Source organism: Trachypithecus francoisi, unplaced genomic scaffold, assembly GCF_009764315.1.
Source record: "Trachypithecus francoisi isolate TF-2019V2 unplaced genomic scaffold, Tfra_2.0 Lachesis_group21, whole genome shotgun sequence".
In the NCBI taxonomy this organism is placed as follows: Eukaryota; Metazoa; Chordata; class Mammalia; order Primates; family Cercopithecidae; genus Trachypithecus; species Trachypithecus francoisi.
In genome coordinates, this window is record NW_022681467.1 from 7,877,436 (window position 1) to 7,896,325 (window position 18,890).

The window sequence follows — 18,890 nt, forward strand, 5'->3', positions numbered from 1 at the left end:
ATGCCCAGCTACTTTTTGTATTTTTCATAGAGATGGGGTTTCGCCATATTGGCCAGGCTGGTCTTGAACTCCTGACCTCAAGTGATCCGCCTGCCTCGGCCTCCAAAAGTGCTGGGATTACAAGTGTGAGCCATCGCGCCTGGCCCCTTTCTTTCTTAACATTGCTTAAGTATCCTCTTCCTTTCTTTATCTTTTATGTAATAACCATAAATATTGCATCTATATTTGTTATGAACTGAAAAATGCAATGTTACACAATCTTATGTCATTTAAAGAAGATGAGATAAAAGGTGTATGGAGTCATTTATATCTGCCCTCATATTTATTATATCTGGTCTCCTCACTTCTTCCTGGGAACTCAAGTGATCATCTTGTGTCATTTCCTTTCAGCCTGAAGAACTTCTTTCAGCTTTTCTTGTAAGGCATGTCTGCTAGCCATTTCTCTCTGCTAGCCATTTCTCTCTGTCTTTGCGTACGTCAGAATGTTTATTTTGCCTTCATTTTTGAAGGATGGTTTGCTACAGATGTAATTCTGGTTTAGCAATTATTTTCTCTTTCAACTCTTTGAATTTGTCATTCTACTGCCTTGTGCCCGCCGTTGTTTTTGATGCAGTTTTTTTCTCTTGCTACTTTCAATATTTTCTTTGTCTTTGACCTTCAACAGTCTGATTATAATGTGTTTAGGTGTGGGTCTCTTTGTGTTTGTCTTTCTTGGGATTGATTGAGCTTATTGGATCTGCTGAGTATTGGTTTTCCTCCAATATGGGAAATATTGGCCATTGTTTTTTCAATTCTTTTTCTGTTCCTTTTTCTCTCTCTCTTATACATATGTTGCTGTGCTTGATTTTGTCCCATAGGTTTTTGATGTTCTGCTTATTTTCTTCAGTCTTTTTTCTCTGTTCTTCAGATTAGATAATTTCTGTTGAGCTATTTGTTCAAGTTCACTGGTTCTTTCTTCTGTTTTCCAATCTGCTGTTGAGTCCCTCTGGCAATTTTTAAAATTTCAGTTACTTTACTTTTCAACCCTAGGCTTTGACTTAATTCTTTAAAAAAAAAAAAAAAAAAAATTTCTGTCTCTCTATTGAGCTTCCCTACCAGTCAGATAATTGTCATCATACTTTAATTTTTATCAAGTGCAGTTTCCTTTAGTTCTTTGAAGATTTTTTAAAAATAGCTGTTTTGAAATCTTTGGCTACTAAATCCAGCATCTAAAGGCACTAAGAGATAATTTCTGTGGACTATTGACTATTTTTCCCCTGAGTGTAGGTCACTTAATTTTTTGCATGTCTCATAATTTTTTTCTTGACTACTTCAGGTAGTATATTCTAGCAACTCTGGATTCTGACTTTTTTCCCCAAGGGTTGTTGTTTTATTTACTTGGATTAAATCTTTAATGTCTGTCTCCCCTGCAATGCATGGCCACTAGTGTCAGGCTTTTTGTTTGTTTGTTTGAGACGGAGTCTCGCTCTGTCGCCCAGGCTGGAGGGCAGTGGCCGGATCTCAGCTCACTGCAAGCTCCGCCTCCCAGGTTTACGCCATTCTCCTGCCTAGGAGTAGCTGGGCCTCCCGAGTAGCTGGGACTACAAGCGCCCGCCACCTCGCCCGGCTAGTTTTTTGTATTTTTTTTTAATTAGAGACGGGGTTTCACCGTGTTAGCCAGGATGGTCTCGATCTCCTGACCTCGTGATCCTCCCTTCTCGGCCTCCCAAAGTGCTGGGATTACAGGCTTGAGCCACCGTGCCCGGCCATTTGTTTGTTTCTTTTTTTTTTTTTTTTTTTTTTTTGAGACGGAGTCTCGCTCTGCCGCCCAGGCTGGAGTGCAGTGGCCGGGTCTCAGCTCACTGCAAGCTCCGCCTCCTGGGTTTACGCCATTCTCCTGCCTCAGCCTCCCAAGCAGCTGGGACTACAGGCGCCCGCCATGTCGCCCGGCTAGTTTTTTGTATTTTTTAGTAGAGACGGGGTTTCACCATGTTAGCCAGGATGGTCTCGATCTCCTGACCTCGTGATCCGCCCGTCTCGGCCTCCCAAAGTGCTGGGATTACAGGCTTGAGCCACCGCGCCCGGCCTGTTTGTTTCTTAATTAGAGAAGTAAAGAAACGAAAGAATGGCTACTCCATAGACAGAGCAACAGCTTTTTTTTTTTTTTTAATGGGATACATGTACAGAACATGCAGGTTTGTTACATAGGTATACATGTGCCATGGTGGTTTGCTGCACCTATCAACCCATCATCTAGGTTTTAAGCCCCATATGCATTAGATATTTGTCCTAATGCTCTTCCTCCTCTTGCCCCCCACCCCCCGACAGACCCCAGTGTGTGATGTTCCCCTCCCGGTGTCCATGTGTTCTCATTGTTCAACTCCCACTTATAAGTGAAAACATGCAGTGTTTGGTTTTCTGTTCCTGTGTTACTTTGATGAGAATGATGGCTTCCAGCTTCATCCATGCCCTGCAATGGACATGAACTCATTCTTTTTTTATGGCTGCATAGTATTCTATGGTGCATATGTGCCACATTTTCTTTATCCAGTCTATCATTGATGGGCATTTGGGTTGGCTCCAAGACTTTGCTATTGTAAATAGTAGAGCAGCAGCTTTTTCTTTCTCTTATAGTTAAGCCTGATGTTGCCTTTGGGTCAGATATCTTAGTGTTCAATTGGCCAGAGATTGTGCACAGGCAGCTCCATCCAGGAAGGCCTCCACTCCCTGCTGATGGATCTGTGTGTTGGATGGGTAACATTCAGACTTAAGGCTGTTTTCCAGCCCCAGCTTTTACTCTATGCTGAGCTCCCTTGCAGTTCTCTATGTGCAGTTCCCATCAGCCAGGGCTGTGTGGGTGGCTTGGGCCTACTCTGGTTTATACTGCTTATGTGCATAGCCTCCAGTCAGCTAAGGCTATATGGAGAGCTATCAAGCCCCTATCATTGAATTACATCCTGGAACTCCATGTTAAATCCTTGGCCAGTTTGCCAGTCAGTGCATTGATTACCCCAAACAGGCTCATCATCTCAGACTAGGGCACCACTCGTCTTCCTTGTTTGCTTGCCACCAAAATCGTCACCTTAACAGTGCTCCAAATCAAGCAGTGATCCCTGCCCATCAGCAGCCACAAAACTCCTGGTTTTCACAGCCTGCCCTGCCCTGGTGGAGCTACCACACTGACAGAGTTGGGGGTTGGGGGGCAGCCCAGGGAACGACCAACCAGAGCTTAGTGTTCTTTTCTGCAGTTCAGTCATTTTCAGGAACTTCTCAGTTTGTTATCTGCCTTTCAATGACTTTCAGGGTGCTGAAGTGGTTACTTTTTGACAGCATTGACTGACTGTGTGATTGCTTTTTTTTTTTTTGAGCAGGAGCCTCACTTTGTCACCCAGGCTGGAGTGCAGTGACGCGATCTCGGCTCACTGCAACATCTGCCTCCTGGCTTCAAGCGATTCTCTTGCCTCAGCTTCCCAAGTAGCTGGGATTATAGGCGCCCACCACTACACCTGGCTAATTTTTGTATTTTTAGTAGAGCTGGGGTTTCACCATGTTGGCCAGGCTGGTCTCGAACTCCTGACCTCAGATGATCCACCCACCTCGGCCTCCCAAAGTGTTGGGATTACAGGCGTGAGCCACCGTGCCCGGCCTGTGAATCCTTTTGGGGAAGAGTATTTATAGACCTCCTTATTCCATCATGCTACAAATTAATTTCCTGTGGATATTTTTCTTTTTTTTTAACATCTCTCTTTTCTACACTGAACATGTTTTTACTCTTAATAGGAATAAAATAATAAGAAATGTAATTGTTGTTATTTTACTCTCTATTATTTACTTTTTAATTGACACATAATTGTACATATTTATGGGGTACATAGTGTTATTTGATACAAATCATGTGTAGTGGTCAAATCAGAGTAATTGGCATATCCATCATAAAGGTAATTATTTAAACATTGTTTTACAAAAGCAAATCAAACTTTACATTCTTCCACCAAGTACTAACCAAGGCTGACCTGCCTAGGTTTTGAGATCAGATGAGATCGGGAATGTTCAGGGTGGTATGGCCGTAGACAAACTTTACATTCTAAGATCTATTCATACCTTCAGTTTTTACATGCAAGATAAACTGGACCTTTTCCTTGTGCAGATGGGCTTATGTGCAGAATGCAGAAGCTTGGTGCCCATGAACACTCCCATCTGTGTGGTGTGTGAGGCCCCTCTTGCTCTACAGCTGCAGCCACAGGCAAGCCTCCACTTGAAGGTAATGAAGTGTGATTCTGTAAAAACAAGAATGAAATACATAGTAATGTTTGAACAGGTATATGTCCTTTTTCAGCTGGTGGGATGGGGTAACAATTTTTTTTTTTTGGAGACAGAGTCTTGCTCTGTCACCCAGGCTGGAGTGCAGTAGCATGATCTCAGCTCACTGCAACCTCTGCCTCCTCAGTTCAAGTAATTCTCCTGCCTTAGCCTCCCGAGTACCTGGGACTATAGGCATGCACCACCATGCCTGGCTAATTTTTATATTTTTAGTAGACACGGGGTTTCTTCATCTTGGCCAGGCTGGTCTCAAACTCCTGACCTCAGGTGATCCGCCCACCTCAGCCTCCCAAAGTGCTAGATTATAGGCATGAGCCACCGTGCCCGCCAGGATGGGGTAACAATTGGTAAGCTAATATACATGAACAAAATCCATTCTCATTTTTGGTAAGGTATGCTGTCCAGGAGTTTACCTTGCCAATAGGATCTATAATATTAAGAGAGATATGTAGGATTGTATTCCCTGAATAAGGATTTGGAGGGCAAATTGCATTACAGCTAATGTAGATAATTTTTTACTTCATATATTTAAACTCCAACATTGCAATTAGTATTGATTTATAATTTTGTCCTTAAAGTGACTTCAGACTTTTGTTTGCTTTATTTGATTATAGATTCTTATTATGGAGACAAAGAATGACTAGAACTAGTCACATGGAAGAAAAAGTTATGTATCATCACTTATATCCAAAAAACTTTGCTAGAAAAATGATATCATACTGTGAAAAATTTTTTCATGTAATCATTAAACATACAACTAAACCTTTTCTCCATCCTTCAATTTACAGTCCCATTTACCTCCTCTTTAATCCCAAGTAAAGGTCACTAGAGGATAAAATAGGTTTAATAGAGGGAATCTGGGGGATTAAAAAACCAAGAATTTTTAGCAATAAGGGAAATGCATGGCGTTATGTACAGGCCATAACACTCCTAAAATGGCCTGTGGGTTGTATATGGGCAAAATGTATTCAGAGAAAAGATAAGTCCACTTTTTCTTCCACCTTAAGCTCCCTTTAGCATGAAGAGTTTACAAGTGTCCAAGACTGTGTGAGCCTTCAGAAATGAGATTTTTGAAAAACTGGCCAGGCCAAAGTCAGGTAGAGGAAAATTTACCAATCTTTTAGTTCAATGACTATTTTCAATCTGAAGATGCTTTAAGATGCTGCAGGAAGCCACTACACAGCCCAGAAGTCTGTCTCCAGACTCTTATACATGGGAGAGATAAATCTATTTTTCTCTTGTTTATTTAAGCCTTTGTTATTGTGGGTGTTCTGTCAATCACAGCGAATCTATTCTTATTAATACATTTATTTGGGATGTTTGAAGATAATATCACTGCAAACTCTTTGGACTATTCAGAACAGGAAGAATAGGGGTAAGTGTTAGTTGTGACCCAAACTCAATATATGTAATATCATCTTCAGTATTTGAAATCTAGGGTTCTTCCCATTTTATGGGAAGGCGGAGAGGCACAAAGGTACATGTAAGTAATTTTTCCCTTCAATTTGTTGTAAATCCTATACTGAGAATAAAGACAGGACTTCTGCAGTGATAGGTAGCATTAAATCCAGAAATGGCCTCTTGCTTGCAGGGCAATTTTTATAAGAGAGATTTTTATAACTTATAATAAGTTATAATAGGAATAATTTTATAACTTATTTCTACTCCATAGGTGGGCCAAAGTTAGAACATATAATGAGGAAATCAATAATGAATTCAAAGATGAGATTTAGAAAATGTGCCTCAAAACTTTGCAAGGAGTTTGGTTTTGCTGGGCTGCAACAATGCTGGGGTGCTGTGGGTTATGGGAGATGGCACCTTCTCTACCAGACTTAGTAGCTCGGATTTCTCCTTGTGGGCCCTGAAGGTTGAAAGTGGGGACAGGTTTTAACCAAACTTGATTTGTAGAGAGACTTTCATCACTGTAACCTCTGATCCTGGAGAGAAGTGTGTGACTTTTTTTTTTTTTTTTTTTTTTTTGAGGTGGAGTCTCACTCTGTCGCCCAGGCTGGAGTGCAGTGGCCGGATCTCAGCTCCCTGCAAGCTCCGCCTCCCGGGTTTACGCCATTCTCCTGCCTCAGCCTCCCGAGTAGCTGGGACTACAGGCGTCTGCCACCTCGCCCGGCTAGTTTTTTGTGTTTTTTTTAGTAGAAACGGGGTTTCACCATGTTAGCCAGGATGGTCTCGATCTCCTGACCTCGTGATCCGCCCTTCTCGGCCTCCCAAAGTGCTGGGATTACAGGCTTGAGCCACCGCGCCCAGCCAGTGTGTGACTTTTTATGCCAATCACTATTACTGCTTCTACTCTCAGAAGGACATCTGTTTGGAAACCCCGGCCTGACAATCTTCATTCCAGTGCCTCTCCCAGATGTCATAAAGGTGACAGGTTTTGAGATAACATTCTCACCCAGACAGCCACCTCTGAAGTTGGTGGGAATACTCATGTGAACTGCTCAGGGAAGCCAGCAAGCCTTACCTCCCGGCAGGCGGCAGCATGCCATTGACAGCTCCCGTCCCCTTTCTTCGTTGGTCTCTAGCTCACTCCACTGAGCACAAAAACACAATCGGCGCTCTTCCTTCTATGATGAAGACAGATTCCATGGCAGTTGCAGTCTTGTCTTGTGTGCATTTAAGGCACTGTCAATGCTGAAGAATTTTGCTCTATCAGATTTTTTTTTTTTTTTTCTGCCAGGATTAGAACATACAGTAGCAGAAGTTTATGTATTTGACCTCTGGCAAAGACACCTATTTCAGAATAAGAGAGGATTTTACAACTTACTTCTTTAAAATAATTAATACCTAATTTTGGTAACAATATTAGGTAAAAATAGGTACCTAATACCTATTTTTGGTAGCAAATAATCCAAAGATACACCAAAAAGTGTATAATTTCTTCACTCTACCTCCATTTCTATTTCTCTGAAATAACCAGCGTTAGCAGCGTAGAGTGTCCTTTTATGTATTTTTCTAGATTCACAGAAACATGTTTATGTATACATTTAGATTTGGTTTGGTTTGGTTTCTTAAACAAAATGAAATCACGTTATATACTTTTCCTCGCAACTTATATATTTCACTTAACAAATGCATCTATTGGCCATTTTATTTTTTTATTTTTATTATTAATTTTTTCTGAGACAAGGTCTCACTCTGTTGTCTAGGCTGGAGTGCAGTGGCACGATCATGGCTCGTTGCAGCCTGACCTCCCGGGATCAAGTGATCCTCTTACCTCAGGCCCCCAAGTAGCTGGGACCACAGGCATATGCCACCACGCCAGGCTAATTTTTCTATTTTTTGTAGAGATGGGGTTTCACCTTGTTGCCCAGGCTGGTCTGGAACTCCTGGGCTCACAGGATCCTCCCACCTTGGCCTCCCAAGGTTCTGGGATTACAGGCATGAGTCACCGCACCTGGCCTCCATGGGCCGTTTTTTTTTTTTTGTTTTGTTTTTTATTATTATACTTTAAGTTCTAGGGTACATGTGCATAACGTACAGGTTTGTTACATATGTATACTTGTGCCATGTTGGTGTGCTGCACCTATCAACTCATCAGCACCCATCAATTCATCATTTATATCATGTATAACTCCCCATTGCAATCCCTCCCCCCTCCACCCTCCCCATGATAGGCCCCAGTGTGTGATGTTCCCCTTCCCGAGTCCATGTGATCTCATTGTTCAGTTCCCACCTATGAGTGAGAACATGCAGTGTTTGGTTTTCTCTTCTTGTGATAGTTTGCTAAGAATGATAGTTTCCAGCTGCATCCATGTCCCTACAAAGGATGCAAACTCATCCTTTTGTATGGCTGCATAGTATTCCATGGTGCCACATTTTCTTAATCCAGTCTGTCACAGATGGACATTTGGGTTGATTCCAAGTCTTTGCTATTGTGAATAGTGCCACAATAAACATACGTGTGCATGTCTCTTTGTAGTAGAATAATTTATAATCCTTTGGGTATATACCCAGTAGTGGGATGGCTGGGTCATATGGTACATCTAGTTCTAGATCCTTGAGGAATTGCCATACTGTTTTCCATAATGGTTGAACTAGTTTACAATCCCACCAACAGTGTAAAAATGTTCCTATTTCTCCACATCCTCTCCAATACCTGTTGTTTCCTGATTTTTTAATGATTGCCCTTCTAACTGGTGTGAGATGGTATCTCATTGTGGTTTTGATTTGCATTTCTCTGATGGCGAGTGATGATGAGCATTTTTTCATGTGTCTGTTGGCTGTATGAATGTCTTCTTTTGAGAAATGTCTGTTCATATCCTTTGCCCACTTTTTGATGGGGTTGTTTGTTTTTTTCTTGTATATTGTTTGAGTTCTTTGTAGATTCTGGATATTAGCCCTTTGTCAGATGAGTAGGTTGCAAAAATTTTCTCCCATTCTGTAGGTTGCCTGTTCACTCTGATGGTAGTTTCTTTTGCTGTGCAGAAGCTCTTTAGTTTAATTAGATCCCATTTGTCAATTTTGGCTTTTGCTGTCGTTGCTTTTGGTGTTTTAGACATGAAGTCCTTGCCCCTGCCTATGTCCTGAATGGTACTACCTAGATTTTCTTCTAGGGTTTTTATGGTATTAGGTCTAATATTTAAGTCTCTAATCCATCTTGAATTAATCTTCGTATAAGGAGTAAGGAAAGGATCCAGTTTCAGCTTTCTACTTATGGCTAGCCAATTTTCCCAGCACCATTTATTAAATAGGGAATCCTTTCCCCATTTCTTGTTTCTCTCAGGTTTGTCAAATATCAGATGGCTGTAGATGTGTGGTATTATTTCTGAGGACTCTGTTCTGTTCCATTGGTCTATATCTCTGTTGTGGTACCAGTACCATGCTGTTTTGGTTACTGTAGCCTTGTAGTATAGTTTGAAGTCAGGTAGCATGACGCCTCCAGCTTTGTCCTTTTGACTTAGGATTGTCTTGGCAATGCGGGCTCTTTTTTGGTTCCATATGAACTTTAAAGCAGTTTTTTCCAATTCTGTGAAGAAAGTCATTGGTAGCTTGATGGGGATGGCATTGAATCTATAAATAACCTTGGGCAGTATGGCCATTTTCACGATATTGATTCTTCCTATCCATGAGCATGGTATGTTCTTCCATTTGTTTGTGTCCTCTTTGATTTCACTGAGCAGTGGTTTGTAGTTCTCCTTGAAGAGGTCCTTTACATCCCTTGTAAGTTGGATTCCTAGGTATTTTATTCTCTTTGAAGCAATTGTGAATGGAAGTTCATTCCTGATTTGGCTCTCTGCTTGTCTGTTACTGGTGTATAAGAATGCTTGTGATTTTTGCACATTAATTTTGTATCCTGAGACTTTGCTGAAGTTGCTTATCAGCTTAAGGAGCTTTTGGGCTGAGACGATGGGGTTTTCTAAATATACAATCATGTCATCTGCAAACAGGGACAATTTGACTTCTTCTTTTCCTAACTGGATGCCCTTGATTTCTTTCTCTTGCCTGATTGCCCTAGCCAGAACTTCCAACACTGTGTTGAATAGGAGTGGTGAGAGAGGGCATCCCTGTCTTGTGCCAGTTTTCAAAGGGGATTTTTCCAGTTTTTGCCCACTCAGTATGATATTAGCTGTGGGTTTGTCATAAATAGCTCTTATTATTTTGAGGTACATTCCATCAATACCGAATTTATTGAGCGTTTTTAGCATGAAGGGCTGTTGAATTTTGTCAAAAGCCTTTTCTGCATCTATTGAGATAATCATGTGGTTCTTGTCTTTGGTTCTGTTTATATGCTGGATTACGTTTATTGATTTGCAAATGTTGAACCAGCCTTGCATCCCAGGGATGAAGCCCACTTGATCATGGTGGATAAGCTTTTTGATGTGCTGCTGAATCCGGTTTGCCGGTATTTTATTGAGAATTTTTGCATCAATGTTCATCAGGGATATTGGTCTAAAATTCTCTTTTTTTGTTGTTGTGTCTCTGCCAGGCTTTGGTATCAGGATGATGTTGGCCTCATAAAATGAGTTAGGGAGGATTCCCTCTTTTTCTATTGATTAGAATAGTTTCAGAAGGAATGGTACCAGCTCCTCCTTGTACCTCTGGTAGAATTCAGCTGTGAATCTATCTGGTCCTGGACTTTTTTTGGTGGGTAGGCTATTAATTGTTGCCTCAATTTCAGAGCCTGCTATTGGTCTATTCAGGGATTCAGCTTCTTCCTGGTTTAGTCTTGGGAGAGTGTAATTGTCCAGGAAATTATCCATTTCTTCTAGATTTTCTAGTTGATTTGCGTAGAGGTGTTTATAGTATTCTCTGATGGTAGTTTGTATTTCTGTGGGGTCGGGGGTGATATCCCCTTTATCATTTTTTATTGCGTCTATTTGATTCCTCTCTCTTTTCTTCTTTATTAGTCTTGCTAGCAGTCTGTCAATTTTGTTGATCTTTTCAAAAAACCAACTCCTGGATTCACTGATTTTTGGAGGGTTTTTTGTGTCTCTATCTCCTTCAGTTCTGCTCTGATCTTAGTTATTTCTTGCCTTCTGCTAGCTTTTGAATGTGTTTGCTCTTGCCTCTCTAGTTCTTTTAATTGTGATGTTAGAGTGTCAATTTTAGATCTTCCTGCTTTCTCTTGTGGGCATTTAGTGCTATAAATTTCCCTCTACACACTGCTTTAAATGTGTCCCAGAGATTCTGGTATGTTGTATCTTTGTTCTCATTGGTTTCAAAGAACATCTTTATTTCTGCTTTCATTTCGTTATGTACCCAGTAGTCATTCAGCAGCAGGTTGTTCAGTTTCCATGTAGTTGAGCGGTTTTGATTGAGTTTCTTAGTTCTGAGTTCTAGTTTGATTGCACTGTGGTCTGAGAGACAGTTTGTTATAATTTCTGTTCTTGTACATTTGCTGAGGAGTGCTTTACTTCCAATTATGTGGTCAATTTTGGAATAAGTGCGATGTGGTGCTGAGAAGAATGTATATTCTGTTGATTTGGGGTGGAGAGTTCTATAGATGTCTATTAGGTGCGCTTGGTGCAGAGATGAGTTCAATTCCTGGATATCCTTGTTAACTTTCTGTCTCATTAATCTGTCTAATGTTGACAGTGGAGTGTTGAAGTCTCCCATTATTATTGTATGGGAGTCTAAGTCTCTTTGTAAGTCTCTAAGGACTTGCTTTATGAATCTGGGTGCTCCTGTATTGGGGGCATATATATTTAGGATAGTTAGCTCTTCCTGTTGAATTGATCCCTTTACCATTATGTAATGGCCTTCTTTGTCTCTTTTGATCTTTGATGGTTTAAAGTCTGTTTTATCAGAGACTAGGATTGCAACCCCTGCTTTTTTTTGTTCTCCATTGCTTGGTAGATCTTCCTCCATCCCTTTATTTTGAGCCTATGTATGTCTCTGTATGTGAGATGGGTCTCCTGAATACAGCAGACTGATGGGTCTTGACTCTTTATCCAGTTTGCCAGTCTGTGTCTTTTAATTGGACCATTTAGTCCATTAACATTTAAGGTTAATATTGTTATGTGTGAACTTGATCCTGCCATTATGGTATTAACTGGTTATTTTGCTCATTAGTTGATGCAGTTTCTTCCTAGCCTCGATGGTCTTTACATTTTGGCATGTTTTTGCAATGGCTGGTACCGGTTGTTCCTTTCCATGTTTAGGGCTTCCTTCAGGGTCTCTTGTAAGGCAGGCCTGGTGGTGACAAAATCTCTAAGCATTTGCTTATCTATAAAGGATTTTATTTCTCCTTCACTTATGAAACTTAGTTTGGCTGGATATGAAATTCTGGATTGAAAATTCTTTTCTTTAAGAACGTTGAATATTGGCCCCCACTCTCTTCTGGCTTGTAGAGTTTCTGCCAAGAGATCTGCTGTTAGTCTGATGGGCTTCCCTTTGTGGGTAACCCGACCTTTCTCTCTGGCTGCCCTTAAGATTGTTTCCTTCATTTCAACTTTGGTGAATCTGGCAATTATGTGTCTTGGAGTTGCTCTTCTGGAGGAGTATCTTTGTGGCGTTCTCTGTATTTCCTGAATTTGAATGTTGGCCTGCCCTACTAGGTTGAGGAAGTTCTCCTGGATGATATCCTGAAGAGTGTTTTCCAACTTGGTTCCATTTTCCCCCTCACTTTCAGGCACCCCAATCAGACGTAGATTTGGTCTTTTTACATAATCCCATACTTCTTGCAGGCTTTGTTCATTTCTTTTTCTTCTTTTTTCTTTTGGTTTTCTCTTCTCGCTTCATTTCATTCATTTGATCCTCAATCGCTGATACTCTTTCTTCCAGTTGATCGAGTCAGTTACTGAAGCTTGTGCATTTGTCACGTATTTCTCGTGTCATGGTTTTCATCTCTGTCATTTCGTTTATGACCTTCTCTGCATTAATTAGTCTAGCTGTCAATTCTTCCACTCTTTTTTCAAGATTTTTAGTTTCTTTGCGCTGGGTACGTAATTCCTCCTTTAGCTCTGAGAAGTTTGATGGACTGAAGCCTTCTTCTCTCATCTCGTCAAAGTCATTCTTTGACCAGCTTTGATCCGTTGCTGGCGATGGGGTGCGCTCCTTTGCAGGGGGAGATGTGCTCTTATTTTTTGAATTTCCAGCTTTTCTGCCCTGCTTTTTCCCCATCTTTGTGGTTTTATCTGTCTCTGGTCTTTGATGATGGTGACGTACTGATGGGGTTTTGGTATAGGTGTCCTTCCTGTTTGATAGTTTTCCTTCTGCCAGTCAGGACCCTCAGCTATAGGTCTGTTGGAGATTGCTTGAGGTCCACTCCAGACCGTTTGCCTGGGTATCAGCAGCAGAGGTTGCAGAAGATAGAATATTGCTGAACAGCGAGTGTACCTGTCTGATTCTTACTTTGGAAGCTTCCTCTCAGGGGTGTACTCCACCCTGTGAGGTGTGGGGTGTCAGACTGCCCCTAGTGGGGGATGTCTCCCAGCTAGGCTACTCAGGGGTTAGGGACCCACCTGAGCAGGCAGTCTGTCCGTTCTCAGATCTCAACCTCCGCGTTGGGAGATCCACCGCTCTCCCCAAAGCTGTCAGACAGAGTCGTTCGCGTCTGCACAGCCATGGGCCGTTTTCTAAAGTTGAAACTAATTTTAGCATCCCTGTTCACCAGAAGATGTTAACTCAGGGCATTTATCAAGAAGAGCTACTACAGTTTCCTTTGGGATTTTACGAGCAACATGCAATGTACCTCCAGGACTTCAGTCATGTTTGTGGTTCTTAGAATTTGTGAGGCTTAGGTCTGGGATCATCCTGAAAAGATCTGATGATTCCTGTGCCTGAGGCACAGGTGCCTTCAGTGAGTGCCAGCCTCTCACACTGTGATTTGGGGTTAAGGCCAGTGTAACCACAGCTCCACATGAAGCAGAACTTTAGCGTAGTCAGTTTTGAGATTAAGTTTGCAATGACCTACTAGTTTGTTTTCAATATTCTTCCTTTTTAATTGTATCAATTAAAGCTTATCACTTGGGAGTGTGAAAATTTTTCTCCTCTTCCAACTACTTTAAAAGGAAAAGTTTTATTCTAGTGACTAAGTGGCTCTGTTAAATAGCCTAGAATCTTTCAACTAGACAGTATGTTGCAAAGTCTGTGGATGAAATGGCAAATGAGGATATTGACTTTTTAAAAGTTCTCATCATAGATGTTTGCCATCCCCATTAAGGCCATCTGATGGTGGCCTCAATTCCAAATCACCTCCACAGACATCTGTGAATTTATGAGTGTAGTGGATTGTGATATAAAATGATTTCTTTTTTTTTTTTTTTTTTGAGACGGAGTCTCGCTGTGTCACCCAGGCTGGAGTGCTGTGGCCGGATCTCAGCTCACTGCAAGCTCCGCCTCCCGGGTTCACGCCATTCTCCTGCCTCAGCCTCCCGGGTAGCTGGGACTACAGGCGCCGCCACCTCGCCTGGCTAGTTTTTTGTAGTTTTTAGTAGAGACGAGGTTCCACCGCGTTAACCAGGATGGTCTCGATCTCCTGACCTCGTGATCCGCCCGTCTCGGCCTCCCAAAGTGCTGGGATTACAGGCTTGAGCCACTGCGCCCGGCCTTATAAAATGATTTCTAACTGTGGGTCGTGGTCACTGCTCTAGAAAGAAGTGAGCCATGGCACGGTGTCAAAAGTCTCCACAAAAAAAAAAAAAAAAAAACCCAACACGTAGAAAAACCCGTCAACCAAGAAAGCTATGTTTAATAGACCTGATGCAGTAAAGTAAACCATCACTTAGACAAGTTCGTAGTAGTATCTCAGAAGAAGGAAGGCAGGACAAGGTATTTAAAGGGAGTTAGTGCTGGACCCTAATGTAAACCATGGGCTGTGGGTGATGATGTATCAATGATGTTCGCTGATTGTGACAAATGTACCACTTGGGTGTGGGATGTCCATAGTGTGGGGGAGACTGTGTCTGTGGGATGGGACAGGGTATACGAGAATCTTCTGTAATTTCCAGTCAATTTTGCTGTGAACCTTAAACTGCTCTAAAAATAAAGTTTATTAAAATTTAAAGAAACAGAGTTTTGCAAGGCAGGGCGGGGATTGGGCAGAGTATGCACTGGGCCAAGTTATGAGAAGCAGTTTTGGATTATGAGCCCTGCAAGGTGAGGTCTTGAAGGAAGCTGTTGCACTTGAGAAGTAAGCAGTTTTAGTTGTTCTCCAGTTTTCTCTTCCTAGAGGAAGTATTTTCTGCAGCACACAGCAAGATTACTTTTATTACTTTTATTACTTTACTTTTATTTATTTTATAAAACACACAGCAAGATCTCAGTGTTTTTTTAACATGGAGACAGGAAATTTGTCTCATTTCTCAATGGGTTTCACCAGATCTTTTCTGAGGCAACATCTTCAGGAACGTCACAGCACTAAATCTCATAGATAAATGCTGGCCAATTGCTGATTAGGCTGTGGCAACTTTAAGTAACTTTGAAGAATGTTGGCCCCCAGGGAGTGTCAGGAACCATTGAGAGCAAAACTGTGATTCTCTGCCATTTCGAATAGCAGTCAGTTGGCCTCTGTCCTTTAGGAGTCGTTTAGATTGGCAACTGTGGTATGTTGGCTCAGTTCCTAGGAAAGCTTTGGAATCTTCCACTAAAATGGAGTTAACCAGACTTTGAAAGGCTGGGACTCCATAGAGCTACCTGGTGATATTGGAAATAAAACCCGTGGAGTTAGGCTTTCTTTTTCTTGATCATCCACTTTACCTGTGCCAGCTTCTGAACACACTGTTGGTTATATTAGTTTCGGGACACCTAGGGACCACAGTGCTGGACTAGAAAGGAACACTTGAGCACCGCTGGTCATTGACAATGGAAAAAGATTGTATCCTGAGAGAATAGAGTGGTCAGTAACGTGTTAGAAAACCTCTGAGAGCTGAGCTGTAGACTATTTTTACCATCATTTCTTTGTCTTTTGTTTTTCTCTGTGCTGCAACTTAACCCCAAGGTCCTGTCTTAGAAAGTTGTACTTATGGCCAGGCACGGTGGCTCACGCCTGTAATCCCAGCGCTTTGGGAGGCTGAGGTGGGCAGATCACGAGGTCAGGAGTTCGAGACCAGCCTGACCAATATGGTGAAACCTCGTCTCTACTAAAAATACAAAAATCAGCCAGGCATGGTGGCACACGCCTGTAGTCCCAGCTACTCGCGAGGCTGAGGCAGAAGAATCACTTGAACCTGGGAGGTAGAGGTTGCAGTGAGCTGAGACTGTGCCACTGCTCGCCAGCCTGGGTGACAGAGTGAGACTCTGTCTCAAAAAAAAAAAAAAAAAGGAAGTCATACTTACCACTCTCTTTCTTTGGCAGTCTTTTCACTTCTTCCATCTCTGAGTAAAAACTACAGAGCAAACCTAAATTCATATTTAACAGGAAGCCCCAGAGGATAAACCTCAGTCCAAGAACCAGATTGCTTGTAAATGCACAGATGAATCCCTTGCTGGTCTAGGGTCTTTCTGTTTACTGTTGAAGCCATGAAATGGAACATCTACTCAGTGTCACAGTTTTCACACTAGAGAAACACACACACACCCCCAACCTTACACATAACCAGTGCAGAATTTCCAGCTTACCTTTTGAAGACCAAATGAATACTCTTTTCAGTGTGTTTGTTGGTTTGTGGTTTTGTTTCTTTTAAAACTACATTCAGGCTGGGCATGGTGGCTCACACCTATAATTCCAGCACTTCAGGGGGCTGAAGTGGGAAGATCACTTGAGGCCAGGAGCTGGACACCAGACTGGGCAACACAGTCAGATCCCATCTCTACAAAAACAAATGAAAGAAAACAAAAAACAAAACCCTACAGATATTTGTCTGACACTATTTACAGTAACTCCTAAACCAATCCAATATTCAGGGCCTGGGTGCAATAATAGGGCCTGCAGCTGAATGACTGACAGAAAAGGCTGCTTGATGATTTCTTTGCACAGTTGTTTGCTCAGAGGAACATGTATTTCTTATTTTTTGTTCTTAAGGAGAAGGTAATTTGCCAGGCCTGTGGTACAGGAAATCCTGCTCACCTGAGATACTGTGTCACCTGTGAGGGGGCCCTGCCTTCATCACAAGAGGTAGGTTGATTGCATGTGCCCATCCAATATTTAGTGGCTACTATGTCAGTGTTAATGATAATAAAGAAACAGAATCTGCCAAGGGGTGGGGGAGAGAGAGCAAAAAAGCTTCTCATGGTAAACTGAAAGCAAGATTTCCATATGTGGGGAGAACTTTATATCAACACAAAATTATTTTCAAAGTCTTAACTTCAAGAGGATTGAGTGAAATCAATAATTTTGTATGATTTTGTTTAATGACTTTGCATGGGAGGCTGGCATTAGCCTGTGGGGAAGTGAACTCATTCACATTTCATTACAGACAGGTATGTCTTTGTCATCCCCTCCACCTTCCCACACCCCATAGGCCATTGTCTCATTGACTGTGTGTGCACACTGCTTTTTGAAATTGAGAACATTGTAGCCACCTATTTCTTGGGTTTCCTGCCAGCCTATTTTGATTGTTGGAGTGAAGGAATAGGAGTATATGCACTTTAAATATAGTGATGATCTATTTTATGTTTATAAAATGTTTCTGATGAAAATTAAAATTACTTCCAGGTGACTCTTGCTTTGTACCAGGAAGAAGCTGGCATTTACTAGCCAACTTAGAAGAAAAAACTTGCTGCTTCTGGGTTGCTGTGTATGTTTTTGATTGTTTGTAGGATTTGTTCTCATCTCAGAGAGATTCCTCATGAAACTGGACAATGTGGTTAGTATGGTCTACAGCAGCGGTCCCCAACCTTTTTGGCATCAGGGACTGGTTTTGTAGAAGACAGTTTTTCCATGGACCTGGTTGGGGGATGGATTCAGGATGAAACTGCTCCTCCTCAGATCATCAGTCATGAGTTAGATTCTTATAACCTAGGTCCGTCACGTGCACGGTTCACATTTGGGTTCGTGCTCCTATGAGAATAGAATGCTGCCACTGATCTGATAGGAGGTGGGGCACTCACCTCCTGCTCTGCAGCCCAGTTCCTAACAAGCCATAGTTCCATACAGGTCCATGGTCCGGGGGTTGGGGACCCCTGGTCTGCCTGATTAGTATCAAATGGGTGTGTACTAGTTTCCTAAGCACCATCAACTAGGTGGCTAACAACGACAGAAATCTATTGTCTTACAGCTCTGGAGGCTAGAAGTCTAAAGTCAAGGTGTTGGCAGGGCCACACTCCCTCTGAAGGTGCTGGGGAATGAACCGTTCCATCTCCTCCCCCAGCTTCTGATAGCCTCAAGCTTCCCTTGGCTTCTAGATGCAGCACTCCAGTCTCTGCCTTTGCCATCCCATGGAGCTCTCCCTCTGTGTCTGCCTGTGTGTATATGCCACTGTGTCCAGGTTTCCCTTTTTCATAAGGACACCAGTCACACTGGATTAGGGCATACCCTAATGACCACATTTTAACTTGATTAATTCTGTACAGACCTTTTCCCAAGTAACGTCTCATTTTGAGGTACTGGGAGTTAGGACTTCAACTTATCTTTTTCTGGGCAGACAGAATTTGACCTATAACAGTGGAGTTGGACAAGATACCTTTTTTTTCTTTTGAGATGGAGTCTCGCTCTCACCCAGGCTGGAGTGCAGTGGTGCAGTCTCAGCTCACTGCAACCTCTGCCTCCCGGGTTCAAGCGATTCTCCTGCCGCAGCCTCCTGAGTAGCTGGGATTACAGGTGCATGCCACCATGCCTGGCTAATTTTTGTATTTTTAGTAGAGACGCGGTTTCACCGTGTTGGCCAGGCTGATCTCAAACGCGTGACCTCGTGATCCGCCCACCTCGGCCCCCCAAAGTGCTGGGAATTACAGGCTTGAGTCACTGTGCCCTCTGACAAGATGCCTTTTAATGTCGTCTAATCACAAACAGTCTAAAAGTAGTTGATTTGAAGGAACTTCTTTTGTTTCCAGCTTTATTGAGATATAATGTATATGCAATAAAATTCATCTATTTTAATTGTACAGTTTGATGAATTTTGGTAATTATATATAGCCATTTTAACCACCACCACAATGAAGATATTTAACAGTTCCATTTACCCTGAAAAGTTTTCTCATTCTTCTTTCTAGTTGAGCCACTTCCTGGTCACCAGACCCAAAAAATACAGATCTGT

The 18,890-nt window shown here is 42.1% G+C and overlaps 1 protein-coding gene across 7 annotated transcripts in view; it reads left to right on the forward strand.

The window, feature by feature from the left end:
- DZANK1 (double zinc ribbon and ankyrin repeat domains 1) overlaps positions 1-18,890 on the forward strand; it is a 100,130-nt gene that overhangs the window by 35,740 nt on the left and 45,500 nt on the right. For all 7 annotated transcript variants that reach the window (XM_033185510.1, XM_033185509.1, XM_033185506.1 and 4 more), the window contains exons 9-10: positions 4,127-4,240; positions 16,718-16,810. In XM_033185510.1, coding sequence (XP_033041401.1) covers positions 4,127-4,240; positions 16,718-16,810 — 207 coding nt within the window. The remainder of the gene's footprint in view (positions 1-4,126; positions 4,241-16,717; positions 16,811-18,890) is intronic.